General features: G+C 40.6%; 1 protein-coding gene across 5 annotated transcripts in view; it reads right to left on the bottom strand.

Moving 5' to 3' along the window:
• LOC132391084 (2-oxoglutarate dehydrogenase complex component E1) overlaps positions 1-21,368 on the bottom strand; it is a 135,757-nt gene that overhangs the window by 79,187 nt on the left and 35,202 nt on the right. For all 5 annotated transcript variants that reach the window (XM_059963830.1, XM_059963849.1, XM_059963812.1 and 2 more), the window contains exon 3: positions 1,978-2,166. In XM_059963830.1, coding sequence (XP_059819813.1) covers positions 1,978-2,166 — 189 coding nt within the window. The remainder of the gene's footprint in view (positions 1-1,977; positions 2,167-21,368) is intronic.

The following is a 21,368-nucleotide window of genomic DNA, read 5'->3' as shown; positions in this document are numbered from 1 at the left end:
CACTTGCAAAAAAACAGCAGAAAAAAGAGCAGTGTGATGTCGATGATAGCTGATGTTCTGAGAGCTGGTGTACACTCAGTTCAAGCAGCATCTATGGAGGGGAATAACAGTTGATGACAGAGGCTGAGACCCTTGATCAGGACCGGAAAGAAGCCAGAATAAATAGGCGGGGTAAGAGGAAAACGTACAAACTCTCAAGTGTCAGGTGAAATCAGGTGAGGGGCAAATGTAGGTAGGTAAAAAAATGTCTTTTAAAAAATTGTAGCTGTGATATATAGCCCACATTAACAGAACAGTGCAGATCAGCTAAATTTCAATAAAATGGCTAACTGGTCTATTCCAAGATCTCTTGCTCAGTGCAAATAAAATGGATCTTATCAACTGTACACATAAGCAGATAGGATTGTAGAGAACATGAAACAAAGTTATATAACCGTCCCTAGTGTTCCTCTCCTGTTGACACCATTTACTTTTCAATGATAGGCTTCCAGCCTCAATGAGTTTCCTCTGTAACCTGCATGGCTCTTTTCTAACTTCACGCCTTGGTCATCAGCAAAGGCGGCCATGATGCCCCAGGTATTTGTTTTGCTCTAGGTTCCTCAATGAACTACCCCCACCTACACTTTCTTGAGGACAGTATTACAGCAAGGAGACAAAATCAATGGCAGGATGTCTTTTATGGCAGATATTGAATGTGAGAAGTCTAGTGTTGTAGCATCAGTTCTGCTGAAGTTTGAGTGCCACAGATCCTTTCCTGATCAAGTTCAAGTTTAATTTTCACTCAACAAGTGGCAGGTAAATAACACTTCATCAAATGGTGTTTACCAGTGCTGCGGCTGTACCGATTACCTGAAAGTGATTAAGTAACAAAGTTCAATGCATCAATATTAAAACAACTGACTCAATCTGTTTTAAGGATTGTACAATAATGGTCAATACACTGCCATAGGTTTACAAATAACAGCAATTGGTGAGGATGGTGTCATTTGAAATGCAGTTTTAAAGTTCAAATTTCAAAGTAAATTTATTATCAAAGTACATATATGCCACCATATTAACACAAACCTCTGCATGGAACAGTCATTAAAATTACACTCAGATCTAATCTAGGCTCCGAATTTATCTTTACCAATTTTATCACACTTTAGGATGTACAGTACAGTTGGACTCTGTACCCCTAGGCCAAGTCAGGTAGGGAACAAAAGTCAACTTTGACTGTTATTCAGCAATTCCTACTACAAAGTGTGCAGTCATTATAGAATTTAAAATTCTTTGTAGTCATGCAAACAGGAGAGCAGAGGTAAAACAAGGTGACTGTCAAGACAGTATTTCTAGCTCACTGGTTAGGAAACATAGCCATTGAGTGATATAATATACAAGAGATTCTGCAGATGCCGGAAATCTAAAGTAACACATACATGCTGGAGGAACTCAGCAGGTCAGGTAGTATCAATCCACAGATGCGAGAGAGGGGAGGAGTACAAGCTAGAAGGTGATAGGTAAAACCAGATGAGACCAGGTGAGGGGGAAGGTTGATGAGTGAGGGAGGGGATAGGCAAAGGAGGTAAAGGGCTAAAGAAGGAACCTAACAGGAGATGACAGTGGACCATGGAAGGAAAATGAGGTGATCAGCAGGTGAAGAAAAGAGAAGGGGTAAGCGGATTTCTAGAATAGGGAATGAGAAAAAGTAAGGGTGGGGGTAGAAATTATCAGAAGTTAAGAGAAATCGACGTTCACACTGTCAGGTTGGAGACTACGCAGATGAAATAGGAGGTTTTGCTGCTCCGACCTGAGAATGGATTCATTGTTTTTTTCTCATAGATACTGCCTGACCTGTTCAGTTCTTCCATCAATTTGTGTTTGTTCCTCATCTGCAGAATCTTTTGTGCTTACAGACTGTTCATAAAATTTACAATACTTCTGATAAAGATATTAACAACAGAAAAGATTCACTGTGATTGGTGCCCAGCTGATTACCTGATATGCTCTGATGAGTGACTGCACAGCCAAGTGATCCTCTACTAACTTGTCCACGTTTGGCTGTGCAATTATCCTGGACTGGGCCTGAGGTAAGGAAGCCAGACTTGCACCCAGCGGAGGAGGACTTTGGTAAGCAGTGCCTGGTGGCGCTCCCGTGTTAGCATTACGAAAGAATACGTCCCAAGACTATGGAAACAAAAATTTAGAAGCAAGAATTTCTGAGTTTCAATGTGTAAAATTTGAGGAGAAATATCATTTACTATACCAGTAAGAAAAATCTACAAGTTCAAAATAAATTTATCATCAAAAGACTTATCTGCCACCATATAAATCTGTACTAGAAATAGCTTTTTATTAATTTTATTGTATTTCTTCATTAGTTATGTTCATGCTGTCAATCTGACAAACAACCAATTTGCAAAAGATAAATCCTGCAAATAATAAAAAAAGAAATAACAATTCATGATGTTCCAAGTAAATTTATTATTAAGGTACCATATAAAACCCTGAGATTCATTTTCTTGCAGGCAAACTCAGTAAATAGACTCAAAGAAAGACCGCATCCAACACGGTGGACAAACAACCAGTGTGAAAAAGACCACAAACTGTGCAAATACAAAGGAAAAATAGTAATAAATAAATAAGCAATAAATGTCAAGAAGACCAGATGAAGAGTCCTTGAAAGTGAATCCATAGGTAGAGGGAACAGTTCAGAAATGGAGCAAATGCAGTTGAATAAAGTTCAAAAGGTCTGGTGTTGAGAGGTAGTAACTGTTCCTGAATTGGTGCTGTGGGTCCTGAGGCTCCTGTACCTTCTTCCTGATGGCAACAGCAAGAAGGGAGCATGCTCTGTTGTAGAGTTCTTGAAAGTGAATCTACAGGTTGTAGAGTCAGCAGTGGTGTAGTTGTTACTAGCTCCAGTTTAACCTTAGTCCAGTAGCCTCACTGGAGGCCATTCCCCAAACCCATCTCAATTCAAGTTCAAGCTTATTGTCACAGGCAAACATACCAAGGGTATAAATGTCAGAATGTCTCCCATGCACCTTATTCTGGCTTCTCCCCCCCCCCACCCCCACTAATTCTGATGAAATCTCTCGGCCTGTAATATCAACTGTTTATTCCCCCTCCAAAGATGCTGCACAACTTGCTGAGTTCCTCCAACATATTGTGTTTGTTCTTCATGAACATTCAGCATACACCTACCATGTGCAAACAAATAAAGTGCATCTGATGAATGTTCATCTTGTAATGTTAAGAGTTATGTTTTTAAGCTCCCTTGCTTGTGATCTTTTCAAAAGAACCTTGCTCCTTGAAAATGCATTATATTGACTTAGGACAAGTCTCATCTCACTCAACACACACACAGAGTTCTGAATTTATAAAAATCTGGTTTTTGCTGCAGCACAGTCCAAAGAATGACAAATCTCAGCTCCATTTTCCTCAGCAACACACACAAAATGCTGGAGGAATTCAGCAAGTCAGACAGAATCTACAGAAATGAATATAGTTGATGTCCAGGCCAAGACTCTTCTTCTTTACTCTATTCTCCTGCCTTCACCCCGAAATCTTTGACACTCTGATAAATCAAGAAGCTATCAACCTCCACCTTAAATATACCCAATGACTTGGCCTGCACAGCTGCCTGTGGCAAAATAATTCCGCAGATTCACCACCGTCTGGCTAAAGTTTTCTTCATCTGTTTTAAATGGACATCCCCCAGTTCTGAAGCTGTGCTCTCTGATCCTAGATTCCTACACTACTTCCTCTCCATATTCACTCTATCTAGCCTTTCAATATTCAATTAGTTTCAATAACACCCATCAGTCTTTTTACCCTTGCAATTTCTTAACTCTACTCACAAGGATTGCACATCTTTCAATCCAATGGCACCTCTTTCCAAGGATTTGATTTCAATTTTCACCAGCAGAACCACCCCACCTCCCGTGCCTACTTGCCTGACTTTTTGATACATGTGCATCCTTAAATGTTAACTTCCCAACTATGATCTTCTTTCAGCTACTTCTTAGAGATGCCCACAACCTCATACCTGCCAATCTCCAACTGTGCTAGAAGATCATATAAACCGTGGTAGTGTTAAGGATTTTCAGATTGGTTCAAGAACGCTACAATTTGAGACTGTTAGGGATTTTCCGATCAGTTCAAGACTCTATAGTTTGAAGCAGTGTTAGGGATTTTCAGGTCAGTTGTTGAACCTTGAAGTGAGGGTCATCCTACACTTCCTGCTTGAGGACAACACTGCCCCCCTCAACCTCAATGACATCTAATACACTGTAAATAGTTGTCCATTAATCCTTCCAACCAAATACTGCAGTGTTCACTGCAGAAATATATGGCATAGGCAGACGAAACAAGATTAAGACATAATCTGCAGGCTTTAAATAATACTGTGCAACAATCTAGTTAATAAAGCCACTTTGACACTTGTATTTTGTAAAGCAATAGCTTAAGTTAAGGCGATTGCATATCAAATCATGCATGTAGCAGGTGAAATGTATGAACAGCCTCTGAAAGGAGAGGTGAAACAGATGGGAGACAGCAAATGTTTAGTAATGCTAGAGGAAACCACTGAAAATAGCTTGAAAGAAAATTACATACAGTTTAGGGACAGGGTGAAGAGGAGAAAAGAGAGAAACAACAATGAGATTAAGTACGAAGCCAGCAGATGTTAAGAGTTGAGGGAGGAAAGAATTGCAAAGTCATTATTAATAAAAATATGATTTATAAGAGGTATTTAGTCATACAAGTTACTTTTTATTAGAAGAAGCTTGCTGTAAAATCCACACTAAGATAAACTCGCCTGATCTTGGTTGACCTCAGCCAGAGCAGATGTGAGCACTTGGCAAATGACTGTCAGATACAGTGGCAATGAATCCAGGCCTTCTACTAGAAAATGCATATTAATGCATTGGACCCGGACGGAAATGACTGTGAAATAACTGGGCAGTATTACAGGAAACAGCCACTTATTTACAGTTGGTTATCTGGTTACAGGCCAAGGAGTTGGGGATTTGGCTGCAACACGAGAGTTAATTTCTCCTCCCTGAAGGCATAGTTCCCTGTACATTGGTACACTTGACATTTTAGCACACACAGCAACCAAAGTCAAAATTTTCACCCAAAGGTTATGGTGTTCAGTGTGCTCTGCCCATTAACTTTAACCTTTACGCATTTTGACATTAGAGGAAACATCATACATTCAAGACTTGCTTTGGCAATTGTTCTACCTGCCCGTCTCAGCAAGAAACTGCAGAGTTATGGACAAACTCAGTACATTACAGAAACTAGATTCTCCCCTCCTTGGTCTCTGTCAACACTTCCCACCGCCTTGGTAAGGCAGCCAACATAATCAAAGACCCGCCTACTCCGGACATTCTCTCTTCTCCCACTGGGCAGAAGAAACAAAAACCTGAAAGTAGTTATCACCATAAAACCGTAAGATATTCAGCCCAATGTCTGCTCCATTATTCCATCATGACTGACATACTTTCTCCTCTCAACCCCGTTCTCCTGCTTCTCCCTGTAACCCTTGATGCCTTTACTAAACAAGAATGGAGAATGCAGCTTAGGATAATGGCACCCAATGGCGACTTCTATGCTTACATCTTTGGAAACAGCTCTATTTATATCTTTTTTTTTCTTTTCAGGATTCTTTTGGAGACCCTGAACTAGAGTTACACACTGACTTTGGCTCTTTGTGGAAATGGGACCCACTCTCAGGGCCTTAGGACCAGCCGCTTTTCAATTTGCCAAGGACGCAGCATGGAAGACAAGCGCACCTTCAGGGTGCTGGATTTTTCGTGGCTCTGGAGGCAGGCAGATTCAAGGTTAGTGCCACTGCCTGGTACATCATGGAAGTACACTGAAGATTGAAGGCAGTGAGTTGGCTGCTGGCTGTGCCTCTGGAAACCTGAGATCTTTGGGCACAAAGCTAGGAAAAAGCAACGCAACAGACCTTTAACTCCATAAATCAGCAAGTTGTTTTGTTATGTCTCCTCTCTCACTGTGAAACAGGGACACGTCTTTTTCCCTTATTAAGGAGAGTGAGCGAGTCTGTGGTATATCGAATACCAGGGGAATGAGTAGTCTCAACTCTGTGTCTTTATCGATGCTTTGCTGCATGCTCCAGCACTCAGTGGAGGATGCAGATGCTTTTTTTGCTGGTGGGGGGAAGGGGCACTGCTTTGCTGCTGCTTGTGTGTGGGAGGGGGGCTTTGGGTTCTAACATTCAACTGCCTTTCATTCTTTGGGGCACTCCAATTTCATGGATGTTTGCGAAGAAAAAGAATTTCAGGATGTATAGTGTATACATTTCTCTGATATTAAATGTACCTATTGAAACCTATCAACTTCTGCTTGGCTTCCACAGCCATCTGTGGCAATGAATTGTTCTGATTCACCACTTTCTGATTAAAGAAATTCTTACACTTCTCTGTTCAAAAGGGCATCCTTCTATTCCAAGCCTGTGCCCTCTGGTCCTAGACTCTACCACTATTGGAAGCATAGTCTGCACTTCCACTCTATACAGGCTTCTTGATATTAGGTAGGTTTTATTGAGATCCTTCCCCCTCCTCTCCCCCCACCATCACTGTCATTCTTACAAACTCCAGTAAGTACAGGCCCAGAGGCATCAAATTCTCCTCATGTTAACGCATTTATTCCAGAAATCTCATGAACCTCCTCTGGGCTCTTTCCAATGCTTAGATAAGGGCCCCAAAACTGCTCACACTACTGCAATTACTTCAATGCCCTATAAAGCAGCATTACATGCTTGCTTCTAGGTTCTGGTCCTCAAAGACCAGGCTCAAAACAGTTTCTACTCTGCAGGTATAAGAATATTGAAGGTTCCCATGTATACTAAGGTGGACTCTCAACTTGATAATCTATCTCATTCTGTCCTTGTACATAACTGATTGCCCACACTGCACTCTGTTCTTGTTTTACCTTGTATCACCTCAATGCACCGTTGTAATAAAATGATCTGTACCAAGGGTACGGAAGACAAGTTTTTCACTGTACCTTGGTGTAGGAGACAACAATGAAATAACTTACTAATTTATTTACTACATTCTCAATACTTCTTGACTTTACGAAGTACCCAGGCATTCAAAGAAACTATCAAACCAGAATGCACCATATTGAATTGTGTATTCAGTACCACAGTTATTATTTATTTTAGTACTGCTCTGAAGCCTAGTCACTCCTGCAACATGGTCAGTACACAACCAAAATCCTGTAGATAGCAAAGAGTTTTCAGTAGAGCTTAAGATCAATTTGTAAATCATTAGTAAAATAAAATTATAATCCTAGCACAATTGATTGATCCAAGATGGCGGCGCGACGCAGCTTGCAGCAGCCACTCCGGAACTGATTATCTGTTATTTGTGAAGTGGGGTGCCGTGCGCAATCATAATCAATTGAAAATGGACGTGGAAGCACGGAGAAACATCAGGAAATTCCAGGAAGACCTTCTTCGTTGCTGCTGCTGCTGTGAGGTCCGGGACTCTGCTGGGAAAAACAGGCCCCCAGTCCTCGGGGTCACGTTGCCGATGCCCGTTGGCGGGGGCATCTTAATACGCTCAGCAGAGGATGGTGCTCGGAGAAGCTGTGCCGGAAGGGATGGTCATCAACTCAGAGGTTCGATGGACTCAGGTTGCTTTCGGTGTGTGCTGCGTCTGTGAGGCTGAGTTGGGTAGTGCCTTGGAAGTCCATAGCGGGGGTACTCCCTTCTGCCACGGGCGTGGGATGGTGAGTCTGTTGGGACCCTGGGGACTTGTGGAAACTGTGGTGATTTCTTTTGAACTTACAGTCCTTTAACAGCTTGGACTATTTTTACTGTGCTCATAGTCTGTTTTTTTTTATCAATTATGGTATTGTTTGCACTGTTGTAACTATATGTTGTAATTACGTGGTCTTGTGCAGGTCTTCTAGCTTTAGTTTTTGGTCTTGTTTTTGTCTGGTAGATTTGGAGCTCCTTTCCGGGGAACGCGCTAGATGGTAGCGCGATATTAACACGCAGCAGCCTCTCCGGACTCTGGATTGGGGATTGCCAAACGTTATGTGGATTTTCTGGTGTAGTCTGTTTTGTCATATGCTTTTGTGATATCATTCTGGGGGAACGTTGTCTCATTTTTTAACTGCATTGCATTTGAGGTTTCTAAATGACAATAAACTGAATCTGAATTCATTTTTACAACTTCTAAGGTTATTGAGCAAAGTGGAAAAACATTGACAAATAATTACCAGAAAGATGTGACAAAGATTAAAAAGACATGTGTGATTGACAAGTAGATGCTTCAGAAATACATTGAATTGTTAAGTATACTCCAAAAATTAAGTTGGAGGACTTCAAACAAATGAAAAGGTGCAGAAAAATCAGAATGTATACAATTTTTTTTTGCCTTGAAAAGAATTGCATTGCAGTCAAGTGCAACACACACATTCTCATATCCATGTTAAATATCATTTAATAAACCTAGTTTGCTGTATCTTTTCATTATTAAGAAATCCTCAAATTTACTTCATTGCCTTTTCTTCTATTCTCTCACGTATATTTAATGTTAATACTCTTAATAAAGCATCTACTTTCCCATTAGAGTACAAGAAAATAAGAGCTAGCTAGGCCCACTTGGCCTCTTGAGCCTGCTGTGCTTTCAACCTGGCTAATCTGCCCCAACCCTCATGGTCTCTGTGCCAGGTTCCCATAACATCTTAATTCCCTGATCTTTCAAGTGTCTTCCTACTCTTTAAATACCCACAGTAATCCAGCCTCCACAAAGCTTGGGGAGGAGGCAGAGGAAAGAATAAGGAGACTCAAATCACAATCTGTAAGAAGTTCCAACAGAAGTCAAGTTTTAAATGACTACTCTCAATCTTGTAACTATATCCTTTGAGATTCTCCCACTGGTGGAAAGATCATGACGTCTACTCATTTCACCTCAAGATCTTATATGCTTCTATAAGATCACTCCTTATTCTTCTAAACTCCAAAGAATATACAGTACTGTGCAAAATTTATAGGCACCCGAGATTTTTTAATATAAATTTTTGTTTTAGATGTTTATTTTCTGTCTTCTGCATTAGTGTGTCAGTAGAAAAGAACTAAGTTTAGATTTCCAAACATTAATTTTCCAAATTAACTGTTACACAGCAACACACACAAAATGCTGGAGGAATCCAGCAGATCAGGCAGCATCTATGGAAATGAATAGTCAACGTTTCAGGCCAAGACCCTTCTTCAGGATTCAGAAGGAAGGGAGAAGATGCCAGAATAAAAAGGTGGGGGGAGGGGAAGAAGCTAGCTGGAAGGTGAAGCCAGATGGGTGTGAAAGGTAAAGGGCTAGAGAGGAAGGAATCTAAAAGGAGAGGAGAGTGGACCATAGAAGAAAGGGAAGAGGGGACCCAGGGGAAGTAGTAATGTCCGAGAAATTTTTGTATTTCTTTAAAGGAAGCAGCATTTTTAGTAATAGACCACTTTTCAAATAGAAACTCGATTTTTTGCGGGTATATAGCCCAGTGCGTGATTAAATAAAGATAACAAACGATGCTAATGATCAATGACATAATGAGCTGAATGAACTAAACTGATTAACTGAAACAGAAATGGGTGTAGAAGGAATCAAGCTGGGTGAAGGACAACTAAATTAAAAGATGAGGGTGTGGCAGATGTGATAGTTTAACCTTTAAATCATCAATTTTTACACCTTGGCAAGAGCAAGCATAGCAACAAGACACAATGTGATCACCCTGCATCACCAAGGTCTCTCCAAAGCAGAAATTTTGCAGTATACAGGAGTTTCAAGATGTGCTGTCCAAGCTCTTCGGAAGATGCACAAAGAAAACGGGCAAGGATGAGGAACAGAAACCCAGTGGTCGGCTACAGAAACTGAGTGCAGCAAACAAGAGATACGTCAAACTGACGTCCCTTCCAAATCAGAAGAAGTCCTGTTCTATCAGCTCTGAACTCACAGAAGTCACAGGAACCCAAATATTCCCCTCTACAGTCTGGAGAAATCTTGTCAAAAGAGGCCTTCATGGAAGAGCTGTTGCCAAAACATCATTCCTCCAAAGTAGAAACAAAGTCAAGAGCCTCACCGCCACATAAAAGCACAATGGCAGCAAGTACTCTGGACTGCTGAGTCAACATTTGAATTTCTGGACAACGAGTGTCTGCAGTCAAGCAGTGCAGCACAGCGGAGGTTCCCTGCAGGTTTGGGGCTGTATTTCTGCAAATGCAGCTGACTGTCTGGTCAGATTGAATGGAATCCTCAATACTAAGTAGTACAGTGCATGCAGATTCTCATGCATCACGCAATAGCATCAAGGAAGCATCCAATTGGTCCCAAATCTACTCTACAGCAGGACAATGACCCCAAATACTTAGCCAAGAACATAAAAACTATCTTAAGCTAAAAGAAGAACAAGGAGTTCTGTGGTATGCCCTCCACAGAGCCCTGATCTCAACATCATCGAGGCTGCTTGGGATTGCCTGGAGACAGAAGCAAGTGAAACCACCAAAGTCTGCAGAAGAACTGTGGCAAGTTCTCCAAGATGCTTGGAATAACCTACCGGCTAATTTTCTTATAAAACTGCACAACAGTGTACCTAAGAGAAATGATGCAGTTCTAAAACCAAAGGGTGGTCACACCAAATATTGATTTGATTTAGTCTTTTTTTAAAACTGTTTAATGCTGGCAAGTAGTCTCACGAAAAGGAGAGCTAAAAGTCTCTCCCTGCGAGTACACAGCCTCTCCAACAGCCAGCCTCCTGCAGTACCTCCTTGCTGACGACACACAGAAACTGAACTCCTTTCAGACTTAGACTGAACTACAGATAGGGAGGAAGTCAGGCACCTGCACATGTAGCACATGTAGACACACCCTGGTGCTTGTAAACGAATTCCCCAGCTATGGGAGTAAACCCAGACAGAAAATGCAGAGCGCAGCCAAACTGGTGCCAAAAACATTGCTTTGCTTTCCTTTAGACTACACTGGTGAGGCCGAGAGGGGGATCCCGACAACGGGAATCCCAAGATCTCCACACCTTTTACCCACGCTTGTGCCCCTGGAGAGGTCCCTCCAATACCACACTCCATTGTCCTTTGAGACAGATGGATGTCATCATCACTGCTCTTTATTGTAAATTTTTGATATTTAGAAACTTTTTAATTTCATTATTTTTGAAAACATTTTCACTTTACACACTACTGTAGATGCAATTTGTTCAACCGTTGGTGACAGTATCATCTTAGGAGTAAATGAAACTCTGAACTGCCATTAATGTCACTATATCTGTTGGTGAGGAGACTGAAACCTTACTGATACCCATGCAATAGGAATAATACTTCTCCATTTCCAGAACCCAGGCCTTCTATGCTATTTGCCTTCCATTCTCCTTGCGGCACTTTCCTACCAAAACCTTTGGGGATCTGAGCAGAGGAACGCCTAGATCTCTCTGTACTTCATACATCAGAAACCTCTCTGGATAATCACCGGCCTTTCGATTCCTTCTGTTGGAGTGCAGTCTCCCAGTCTCCCACATTGCCAAGCTGCTGCTCACACAGACTTCCTTGCACTGTTAATCTTCAATGCATGGTAACAAACTTGCCCTACATTTGCTGCACAAAGTGACAGCTGTCTTTTGTATGACACCTGGTAAAATGCTTTCTGAAAAATCAAATATGCTTCATCCATAGAATCTTTGTTGTTTGTGCTAGCTAAATCCTGGAAGAACCGGACTTATATTTCATCATGCCACTCCTTTGAATATAGACTCCAGTGTCTTTCCAACATTTGTTAAGCTAGTAGGTCTCTAGTTCCCCATATTTTGCCCTCCTCCCTCGGAATTACAGAATTTGCATGGTTCCTTTCAGTTTTGAAGTCTCTCACTACTGGTTCTTATAAAATTCCCTGTGCTTTGGCATACCACTAGCCCCTACCATTGTATTTGCTCTAGTCTATAAACTAACATTTTCTTTGACCTCCTTGGTTAACCATGGATGATTCAACATTCTCCTGGGACCCCTCTGTCTGAGACCTTCCACTGGTTGGGACCGACCATGGAGGCTGTGTCCAAGCTGTCTGTGCATATGCAAGCCAGGGCAGTACGATATGGAGAGCAACCTGTTCTCCACGCAGCTGACTGATACAGTTTGTCAGCAGAGGGATTGCAGGAGTTGCCAGTCAGCACTGAACTCAGCATAGGACTGCTGTTAGGGTCTCCAGCTCTGGATTTTTCCCTCTGAGTTTACTCCCTAAGCCATCCCCATAAGTGGGTATAGCTGCAAGGCAGCGCAGGTGTGCAACCCACACAAAATTCTAGAGGAACTCGGCAGGCCAGGCAGCTTATATGGAAAAGAGTTTAGTCAACATTTCAGGCCGAGACCCTTTATCAAGACTGTCCTCACTCATCTTTTCTAACTTCTATTTTGAATTGTATTTCTTTGTTCTACTGTGAATGCCTGTAAGAAAATTAATGTCAGTGTAGGATATAGTGCAATATATATATATTTTGATAATAAATTTACTTTGAACTTTTAAAATGGGCCATAGCAAAGCCCACATGCTGAAATTTTTAATAAATAGCACTACTAGTAGAGCAAGATTTTGACCTCAGCTGTCATACCTGCAAAATCATAAATCGCTTCCCTAATCTGGTATGTCTTTTTCCCTGAAAACCTGTCCTTGTTTTATCTGTCCTATAATGTGCTTTGCTATGTATAAAAATATTGAATGATCAGGCTCAGCATCATACTTTCTAGGTCAAAAGTGCAACCAACTTGTGCAACCATCAATAACCTGTGGTATAGTGTTGGCTTTATTCCTCTATTTCATGGGCACTGAATGAATTACTGAAGGTCAACAGAAACAAAGGGAAATTTTATAGAGCATTCGGGAACACTGATCTGTGTACAGATGAACTGGGAACTAGACTCAGTGGCCACTTTATTACATATACCAGTGCACCAGCTTGTTGTTTCAAGTATCTAGTCAACTCAGTGCATAAAATTACGCAGACATGGTCAAGGTTCATTTGTTGTTCAGACCAATCAACAGAATGGGGAAGAAATGTGATCCAAGTGAGTTGAACGTTTGTTGATTCCAGATGTGGTGGCTTGAGTATCTCAGAAACTAATCCACAATTTCACACACAGCAGTCTCTGGAGTTTACAGAGAATGATGCGAAAAGAAAAATATCCAGTGAGAAGCAGTTCTGTGGGCAAAAACGCCTTGAGAGAGGTTAGTTAGAGGAAAATGGCCAGACTGGTTCAAGCTGATGGGAAGGTGACCATCCATTACAACAGTGGCGTGCAGAAGAGTGTTTTTGAATACACAACACAACATGTTGAAGTGGAAGGGCTACAGAGGCAGAAGGCCACAAACATACACTCAGTACAGGAGCATCTTGGGACAAAATTGAAAAACAGAAGATGATGGCCTTCCCAATTATTACCAGAGGCATTTGCAGTTGGCAGAGGGTCAAAAAGGTTAGAGAAATAAACACAAACCTCAAAGATAGGAGTAGGAGCAATTCATGGGACACTGGCATTAATACTGGGGAAGAAGGAAGCTATGGCATTGGAATGGACTTTATTTGACTATGCTGGAACCAGTATCCTGACCAATTGTATAAACAGCTGTAGAAAAGTTAAAGAGGCGCGGAAGGTTCCAATGAAAAGAAGTTTAATAAATCAAAATGAAATGAGTGGGACACGACAGTGGCAGGAAGGAGCAGAAAATACAAGCAAAGGTGTGCAGCAGAGAAGTTTTTTTAATTCAAAATTTAAAACTCTTTATCATGCATTTGTAGCAAGGTAGACGTGCTGGTGGCAATGTAATATGATTATGGCTTAATCAGAGACCTGGTTATAGGATGACTGAAATTTCAGGTTGTACAAGATTCCAAAAGAATAGGCAAAAGCAGAGAGGGAACTTGCTATCGCCTTTTGTTAGCTGTTTGCTAGCTTTGTTAATCAAAGAAAGAATCAACTCCGTGCTGAGTAGTGAAATGGATGCAGTTTATAGTGATGTGGAAATAATGGAAAGCGGGGGGAAAGAAAACCTGGGTGGGAGTAGTCTCTAGGCTCTCAAAGTTACTTCTCTATTGTACACAAAATAAAATGGAGAAATATCATAGGCATGTCAGAATGAAACAGATCATCATGGGTGATCTTAATCTGTGTATCATTTGGACTAACCAAACAGGTAAGGGTACCAAAAAGGTGAAATGTGCATGGTGTGATAGGGATCATTTCTTGGCGCAGTTTGTTATAGACCCTATCCATTGCCTAATTAAGATTTGGTTGCATGTAATGTGGTAGGATTAATAAAAGATGTTGTGGTTATGGATCTCTAGTGATCACAACCTGGTAAAATCCAGCCAGTTTGTTTGTGATCTAGGATATTTTCCCTCAGTGCCCTCAATTCAAATAAGGCTAATCAAATTTATAAGAAATAATATTACCTGGAGTGGTCTCAGCAATTGACTGAGAGACGCCAATGGATGAGTTAGTACAGCTAGTACATAACACACAGCATAAATTTATTCTAATTAGAAAGAGAGAAAACTCTGATTGCAAACTTTTCTCAAACACAAGAAAATCTGCAGATGCTGGAAATCCAGGCCACCTCCCCCCCCCCCCCCCCCCACACACAGACTCTGAAATGTTGACTTCTCCATAGATGCTGCCTGGCCTGCTGAGTTCCTCCAGTATTTTGTGCATGTTGCTTGGATTTCCAGCATCTGCAGATTTTCTCTTGTTTACAACAGAAATCTGCAAGTTTACAAAGATTTTGACAGTGTAAATGTTGGAAAAACCTCTCCTCCTGTACGAGAATCTGGTACAAGGGTGGAACAATAAGGTTGATGATTCTACTGCTTTTAATTTCATTCATAATTCCTCAGTAAATTCAAAAAGCATGCTTGTTTGAAGCAAGACCTACATAATGCTCTGCTATAGAATGACAAGCAACATTCAAGGACCATGTAACAGTCATCTCCAGTAGCAGAGTCCAACCACCTGCATGAAATGTGGCACGACATCATTACAGCAGATCAGAAGTTACATTTGTTGATTTAAATGACTCTCCTAACTCTGCATGTGTTTCCAGGATGGAAGGCATCTTTTAGGAGTACAATACACTCAATGACTGCGACTCCAATCATATTGAAAGGTTGACAATACAACCTGTTTAACTGATACACCATCTTTAGTGTTAATCATTCGACTACCAGATGGTTGCAGTACATGACAATGATAAAATGCATCATAGCTGCTTAAACTGGGAGGACAGAAACTCTCAAAGCCACGAGCTCCAGCACCAAGAAAATGCTCATTCAATACAATAATCCTTTTTCCCAAGGCTCTTGAATCTTCAGAGCACTTATGGACATAGACACTGAATACTTTCCAGCCAGAGGTAAATACAGGGAGGAAGGATTATGCTGGGTAGATTGGAACATGGAGAAGAGGTTACATTCAGCTGTGATCTCATGAGCTGAGGAACAAAATATTCTATTCCTCGCCCCAATCTATATGTTTGTGTATCTGGGAAAGGTGTTCCCACAATTCTCTATTATGACTCAAGTTCTGAGACTCAGAAAAATGACAGCCAAAGGCCATCAAATTTAAAGTATGAAGTAAATCTATTATAAAGATTCAAAGTCACCATATACCACTTTTGACAGAGTGGGATGCTATTTAGAGGATCTGCAAGGGGCAAGGTTCCCATGTGACTGCTACCTTTGCCCTTCTTGGAGCTGGAGCTCATGGCTTTGGGAGTTTCACTCTTCACAGTTTAAGCAGCTATGATTCATTTATCATTGTCATGTACTGCAACCACCTGCTGGTAGAATGATTAACACTAAAGGTGCTGAATGATATACCAGTTAGACAACTTACCAATGTGACTAGAGCTACACTATACTCCTGAATCATGCCTTGCAAATCACAGAAATGCTCTGCAGGTGGGAAGAGAGTTATTTGCATTAAGAAAATGTAACTTCTGATCTGCTATGATGATATGCCACCTAACATTTTGGGCAGGTGATCGGACTCTGCTATTGGAGATCATTGTCTGGTACTGGAATGTTATTTGTCATTTTGTGCCTCAGAATTACAATATTCATCCTGCTAGAGGATCTTGGTCCAAAATGTCAATTGTACTCTTCCATAGATGCTGCCTGGTCTGCTAAGCTCCTCCAGCATTTTGTGTGTATTACAGTATGTAGTCTTGTTTCACAAAAGCAAGCTTTTTAAATTTATTGAGGAATTACAAATGAAATTAAAAATAATGCAATCAACAACCTTGACAGAACTGATTGACTGACAGGCTATTTTACAAGTTTAGATTATGGTAGTGGCTAACATTACTGTTGCTTGTAGTCCAGTTCTCATTAATATTTGCATAGTTTGTCTTTTGTACATTAGTTTTACAAGTCTTTCTGTGTGTAGTTATTCATTGATTCTATTGCACTTTGGTCTATGAATACTTGCAAGAGTTGAATCTGAAGGTAGTAGATGGTGACATATCTGTACTTCGGTAAACTTACTTGGAGCTTTGGGTATGTCACAGATGATGAAAGGAAATTGTTCTATAACAATACCCTGAGGAATTCTTGCAGTTAGAGCTGGAACAATTGGTCTCCCACGATATAATTTCTCTGTGCAATGACATATCCTTGACTATCAATGTTTTAGTTTTATCAGCGGCCTCTCTGGTCAAATGCTGCCAACTGATCAGATCTCACCTGCACAATTCAGTTCTCTGTTTCAGAAGTAAGTCCATAGTTGTGTGTGTCTGTGTAAAATCAAAACCCAGACAGTTGTTGTCACACAAGTGCTGCTTGACTACAGTACTGATGACACAAGTCACTTTGCTAATGATTTAGAGAGTGATCCGATGAGGTAGTAATTAGTTAGATTGGACTTTGCTTCTGTAAAGGGAACCTATTTGAAGAGCTTTCCACGTGGCTGGATGGATGTCAGTGATGTGACAGAACTGGAACAGCTCGACTGGAGGTGCAGCTATTTCTGATCTACAACTATGGCAGGCACATTGACTGGTTCATAGCCTTTGCTACTTACAGAACACATCTTTATATTTCATAGCATTTCCAACTGGATTCCAATTGAAGAGCTTTTACCTGGTCTGCTGGTTATAAGCAACTGTCTATTGCTTGCAGCTATCTCAAGGAATACAAATCCACAATTTCTCTGGAGATTTGGGAATACAGATCCATCATTCTTTGAATGGCATCTCTTGTAGATAGGGTCAGAAAGATAGCTTTTAGCACATTGGTTTTCATATAATCAAAGAATGAGTATAGGAGTTAGGATTATTATAAAATGGTGAGACCTTACTTGGAATAGAAAAAGGTATAAGATTGAAACAGTGCAGAGAAAAATTTACAAGGATGTTGCTGAGTTATAGGGAAAGGTTGAATAGTTAGGACTTTATTCCTGGAGGGTAGGAGAATGAGGGAAGATTTGATAGAATAAAGGCCAACAGGCTTTTTCCTACCGAGGCTTAGTGAGGCTAGAACTAGAGGTCAGAGGTTAAGATGAAAGTTGAACTATTTAAGGGAAACTTCTTCACTCAGAGGGTGGTGAGAATGTGGAACAAGCTGCCAGAAGTAGTGTATGGGGGCTCCATTGCAACAGTTAAGGTACATGGATGGGAAGGCTACGGTCCAGGTACAGGTCAATGAGACTAGGCAGAGTAATAGTTCAGCACCGCCTGTTTTTGTGCTGTGGTGCTCTGTGACTCTATGGTCTTGCTCCCTTGAATATACAGTACTGGTGCTGCAACCTCTGTCTGCTGACCCAAGTCAGAGTAGTACAGCATAGAAACATGCCCTTCAGCCCATCTAGTCCATGCAAAATCCATTTAAACTGCCTACTCCCATCAACCATAACCCTCCATATCCTCACTATCTACGTACCTACCCAAGCTTCTCATTAACATTGAACTCGAACTCGCACGGACCACTTGTGCTGGCAGTTCATTCCACATTCTCACGACCCTGAGTGAAGTTTCTGCTCATGTTCTCCTTAAACTTCTCACCTTTCACCCTTAAGCCATGACCTCTGGTTCTAGTCCCACCTGTAATATTTAAAATATGCCCTTCCGCATTCTTCATTGAAATATGGTTGATCCCATACCGTGATAGAACGGATTGTGACAATGGTGTTCATTTGCATTGCTGATGGAAGGAAATGGTTTTCTAAAAATGGCCTGAGAAATGCTTTGTTAGAGCCAGAATGCTTGGCCTGCCACAGTACAATTTCTCATTTCTCTACCCAAGGTATAACTCCAACTATTAGGGCACATGCCCCTTCGTCCCCATTCCTTTCAGTTTTATCAGTCGATTGATCTCATCTCACCTCCAGAATTCAGTTCTCCATTTCAAGATCAAGGTTGAAGTAAAGGGGGGGGGGGGGGGGGGTTGTGAAGGAGCCACGAACCAAGATGACAGCTTTTACGTAGAGCCTCCGTTCAACCTTGCACTAAACAACTTTAAAACCCTAAGTTAACAATACCAACTGAACTCAGACTATGTCAAAAATGACAACAATCAAGGACTGTGATATTTTCACCCGAAGACATGGCTCCCAATAAACGAAAATCAACACTCCAGCGACAGAGCAAGACAAGGAAGTTACTAGTAACACAGCGGACTAATGGCAGTGCTAGATGAATTAAAGTTACTTCTCTCTGAGTTTGGATCCAAACTGGACAGTATAGATGACCAGATGGGTAAGATGGCCAGCTCCGTCGCTGCCTTGGAAAACAGTATGTCGGAAGTGAAGCGAAATTTTGCTTCTAATACCGCACAGGTGGTAGAGACTGAAAACCAAATGGTGGCAGAGGAACACTTGGAAAAAAACAAGGCTGAACTAACCAATGCCATGAAACGAATCATCTACCTGGAATCCAAGACTGAGGACCTGAAGAATTAGAGTCGAAGGAAAAATTTGCAGTTGTTTGGCATCTGGCTGAAGGAAACCAACCATTGCTGGTGTTCATACAAAATATTCTACCTTGCTGGCTGGAGCTGGACATCAACAGATCCTTCATTCCAGAAAGAGTTCACTGAACTTTAGCACCGCCGAAACAAAAACAGAACAGAGCGGTTCTCATTCGGTTCCTGAAATTTCAAGATTGGGCGTTTGTTTTCCGGCCACTAAACAGCATAGTATCACGTATAAGGGAAACAAGCTTTTCTTCACTCAGGACCTCTCAGCTGAAACCATGCGATAGCGAAATAAGTTCAACACTGTCAGAAGAGTGTTAATCGAAAAAGGAAGTTTCCCGCGGATTTCAACATAATCCATGTCAGATAGGGTCGTCCTTCACTTTGGGGAAAATACATCTGTTTTTAATCACCAAAAGAGGCAGATTTCCATCGAGGACACACCTAAGGGGTCTGATTAAGGCAGTGGTGGGATTTGTTTAATTCCATACCCATGAGAATCAGCTGATAATGATTTTTGTTTAACAGGTATAAGCCTACACTGAGTCCCAGAAGTTTATTTTTTTCTTCCTTTTTTTTTTAAAAACTAGATCTGCCATTTTAGCCTCTTATTCTATTCTTGAAAAGATACTGTATTTAAGAGGTTGTTTATGCCACCAGAATAGCTTTATTATTTTGCCTATTTTTACTATTTATAACATTTTTGTTTGTTAAAACCTTAATTCTATTGAGATGGAACTCCTTGGACCTGAATAAACATTTATAATAGGCAATAGTAACATACAGTTCAGTGGCTACTTTGATTTTATTTTAATGCTAAGTGGGTTGAGTATATCCTGTTCAAGGTATAATAAGGTGCATGGTTGATGGACGCCACTAGTTGCCTAGAGAGTTAGGTTCACGTAGTTTAGCTGCTCCTCCAAAGAGTGGATCAGCACAAGTCCTATAGTTTTTTGTTTTGAGTAAGGGGGGGTAATTCAAGAGTTTAAATGTCTATATGTGTAAATGTATGTGTTTTTTGTTTTTCTTTATGTATGACATGCACCCAACACAGCAGTAATATTTATTACTCCTTTTCCTGGTATAATTGACATGTCCTCTATATGGAACAGATGAGCACTCAGAATATCTTTAATATAAAAGTCACAAGCTAGAATGTTAGGGGACTAAAGAAGTAACCAAACTGAAACGGGTTGTGAATAGGATCAAACAGATCAAGTCCAAAATAATTTTTTCTTCAAGAAACCCATCTAACAGTTTCAGATATTAAATTGGTACAGAATAGATGGCCTGGCCAAGTACCATAAGCACATACAACTATGCTAGAGGTGTACTTACTCTTATTCATAGAACAATACCATTTCAAATTATGAAAACAATCCAAGACTGAGCCGGAAGGTATATTATTACACAAGGTAATATCCTCTCTTTCACATTAAACCTAATCAGTATATATGGCCCAAATGAGGATAATCCTAAATTTTCTGAAGATTTTTTCCTTACTGTGTCCACTTTACAAGGCTTTTATATCATTGGTGGAAACTTTAATTGCACTTTACACCCAGCAATGGATCGCTCACAGGCTGTGATACCTATAAGGCACAAACCAGAAAATTACTAAATACATTGTGGATATAAATTTGGTTTAAGTATGGAGAGAACAAAACACTGGCAAAATAGAATACTCTTGCCATTCAAGTACATGTAAATCTTGTTCTCATATCGATTATTTTCTTGTCTCAAGAGACCTTTTATAAAAGATTAAGAGTTGCTGGTATGATAGCACAACCATGCTGCTATTTCATTAAGTATTCATATAGAGAAATTTATTCACAGTCCCCCTAACTGGCAATTTCAAGTGCGATGGCTACAAAACCCAGACACTGTTAAATTTGTAGGAACTAATATAGATAGTTATTTTGAGTTAAATACAGATCAAACTGGTGCCAGCATGAGATGGGAGGCGTTTGAGGCATATATTAGAGAAGAAATCGTTAGTTATACAAGCTCCAAGGCCAAACAACAAAAAATAGAGATGGAAACTTTGGAAAAACAAATTAAATCTGTAGAGATAGAACTAAATGAAAGGGATGATCCAACAAAACAAAGAGATCTGCTACTTTTGAGAGCCAAATATAAAAAATCACCTGATAAAGCTGGAAAACTTTGGGCATAGAGAATTTTTTTTAAAAAGACACAGTCTGATAGAGCAATTAACAGTATAACCTCTTCAGGAAGCCCACTGTAGACCCACTGGAAATTAATAACAGTTTTTGAGAATTTTAAGGATATTTAAATAGATCAGAATGCCCCCAAGCCTCAGAAGAACAGGACACATTTCTTGATCAGTTTCAATTCCAGACACTGATAGAAGATGCAAAAAAAAAGTTAGATAG

Source organism: Hypanus sabinus, chromosome 1 (genome assembly GCF_030144855.1).
Source record: "Hypanus sabinus isolate sHypSab1 chromosome 1, sHypSab1.hap1, whole genome shotgun sequence".
NCBI classification, from domain to species: domain Eukaryota; kingdom Metazoa; phylum Chordata; class Chondrichthyes; order Myliobatiformes; family Dasyatidae; genus Hypanus; species Hypanus sabinus.
The sequence above is the reverse complement of the archived record's forward strand: the minus strand, read 5'-3'. Positions and strand labels throughout refer to the sequence as shown.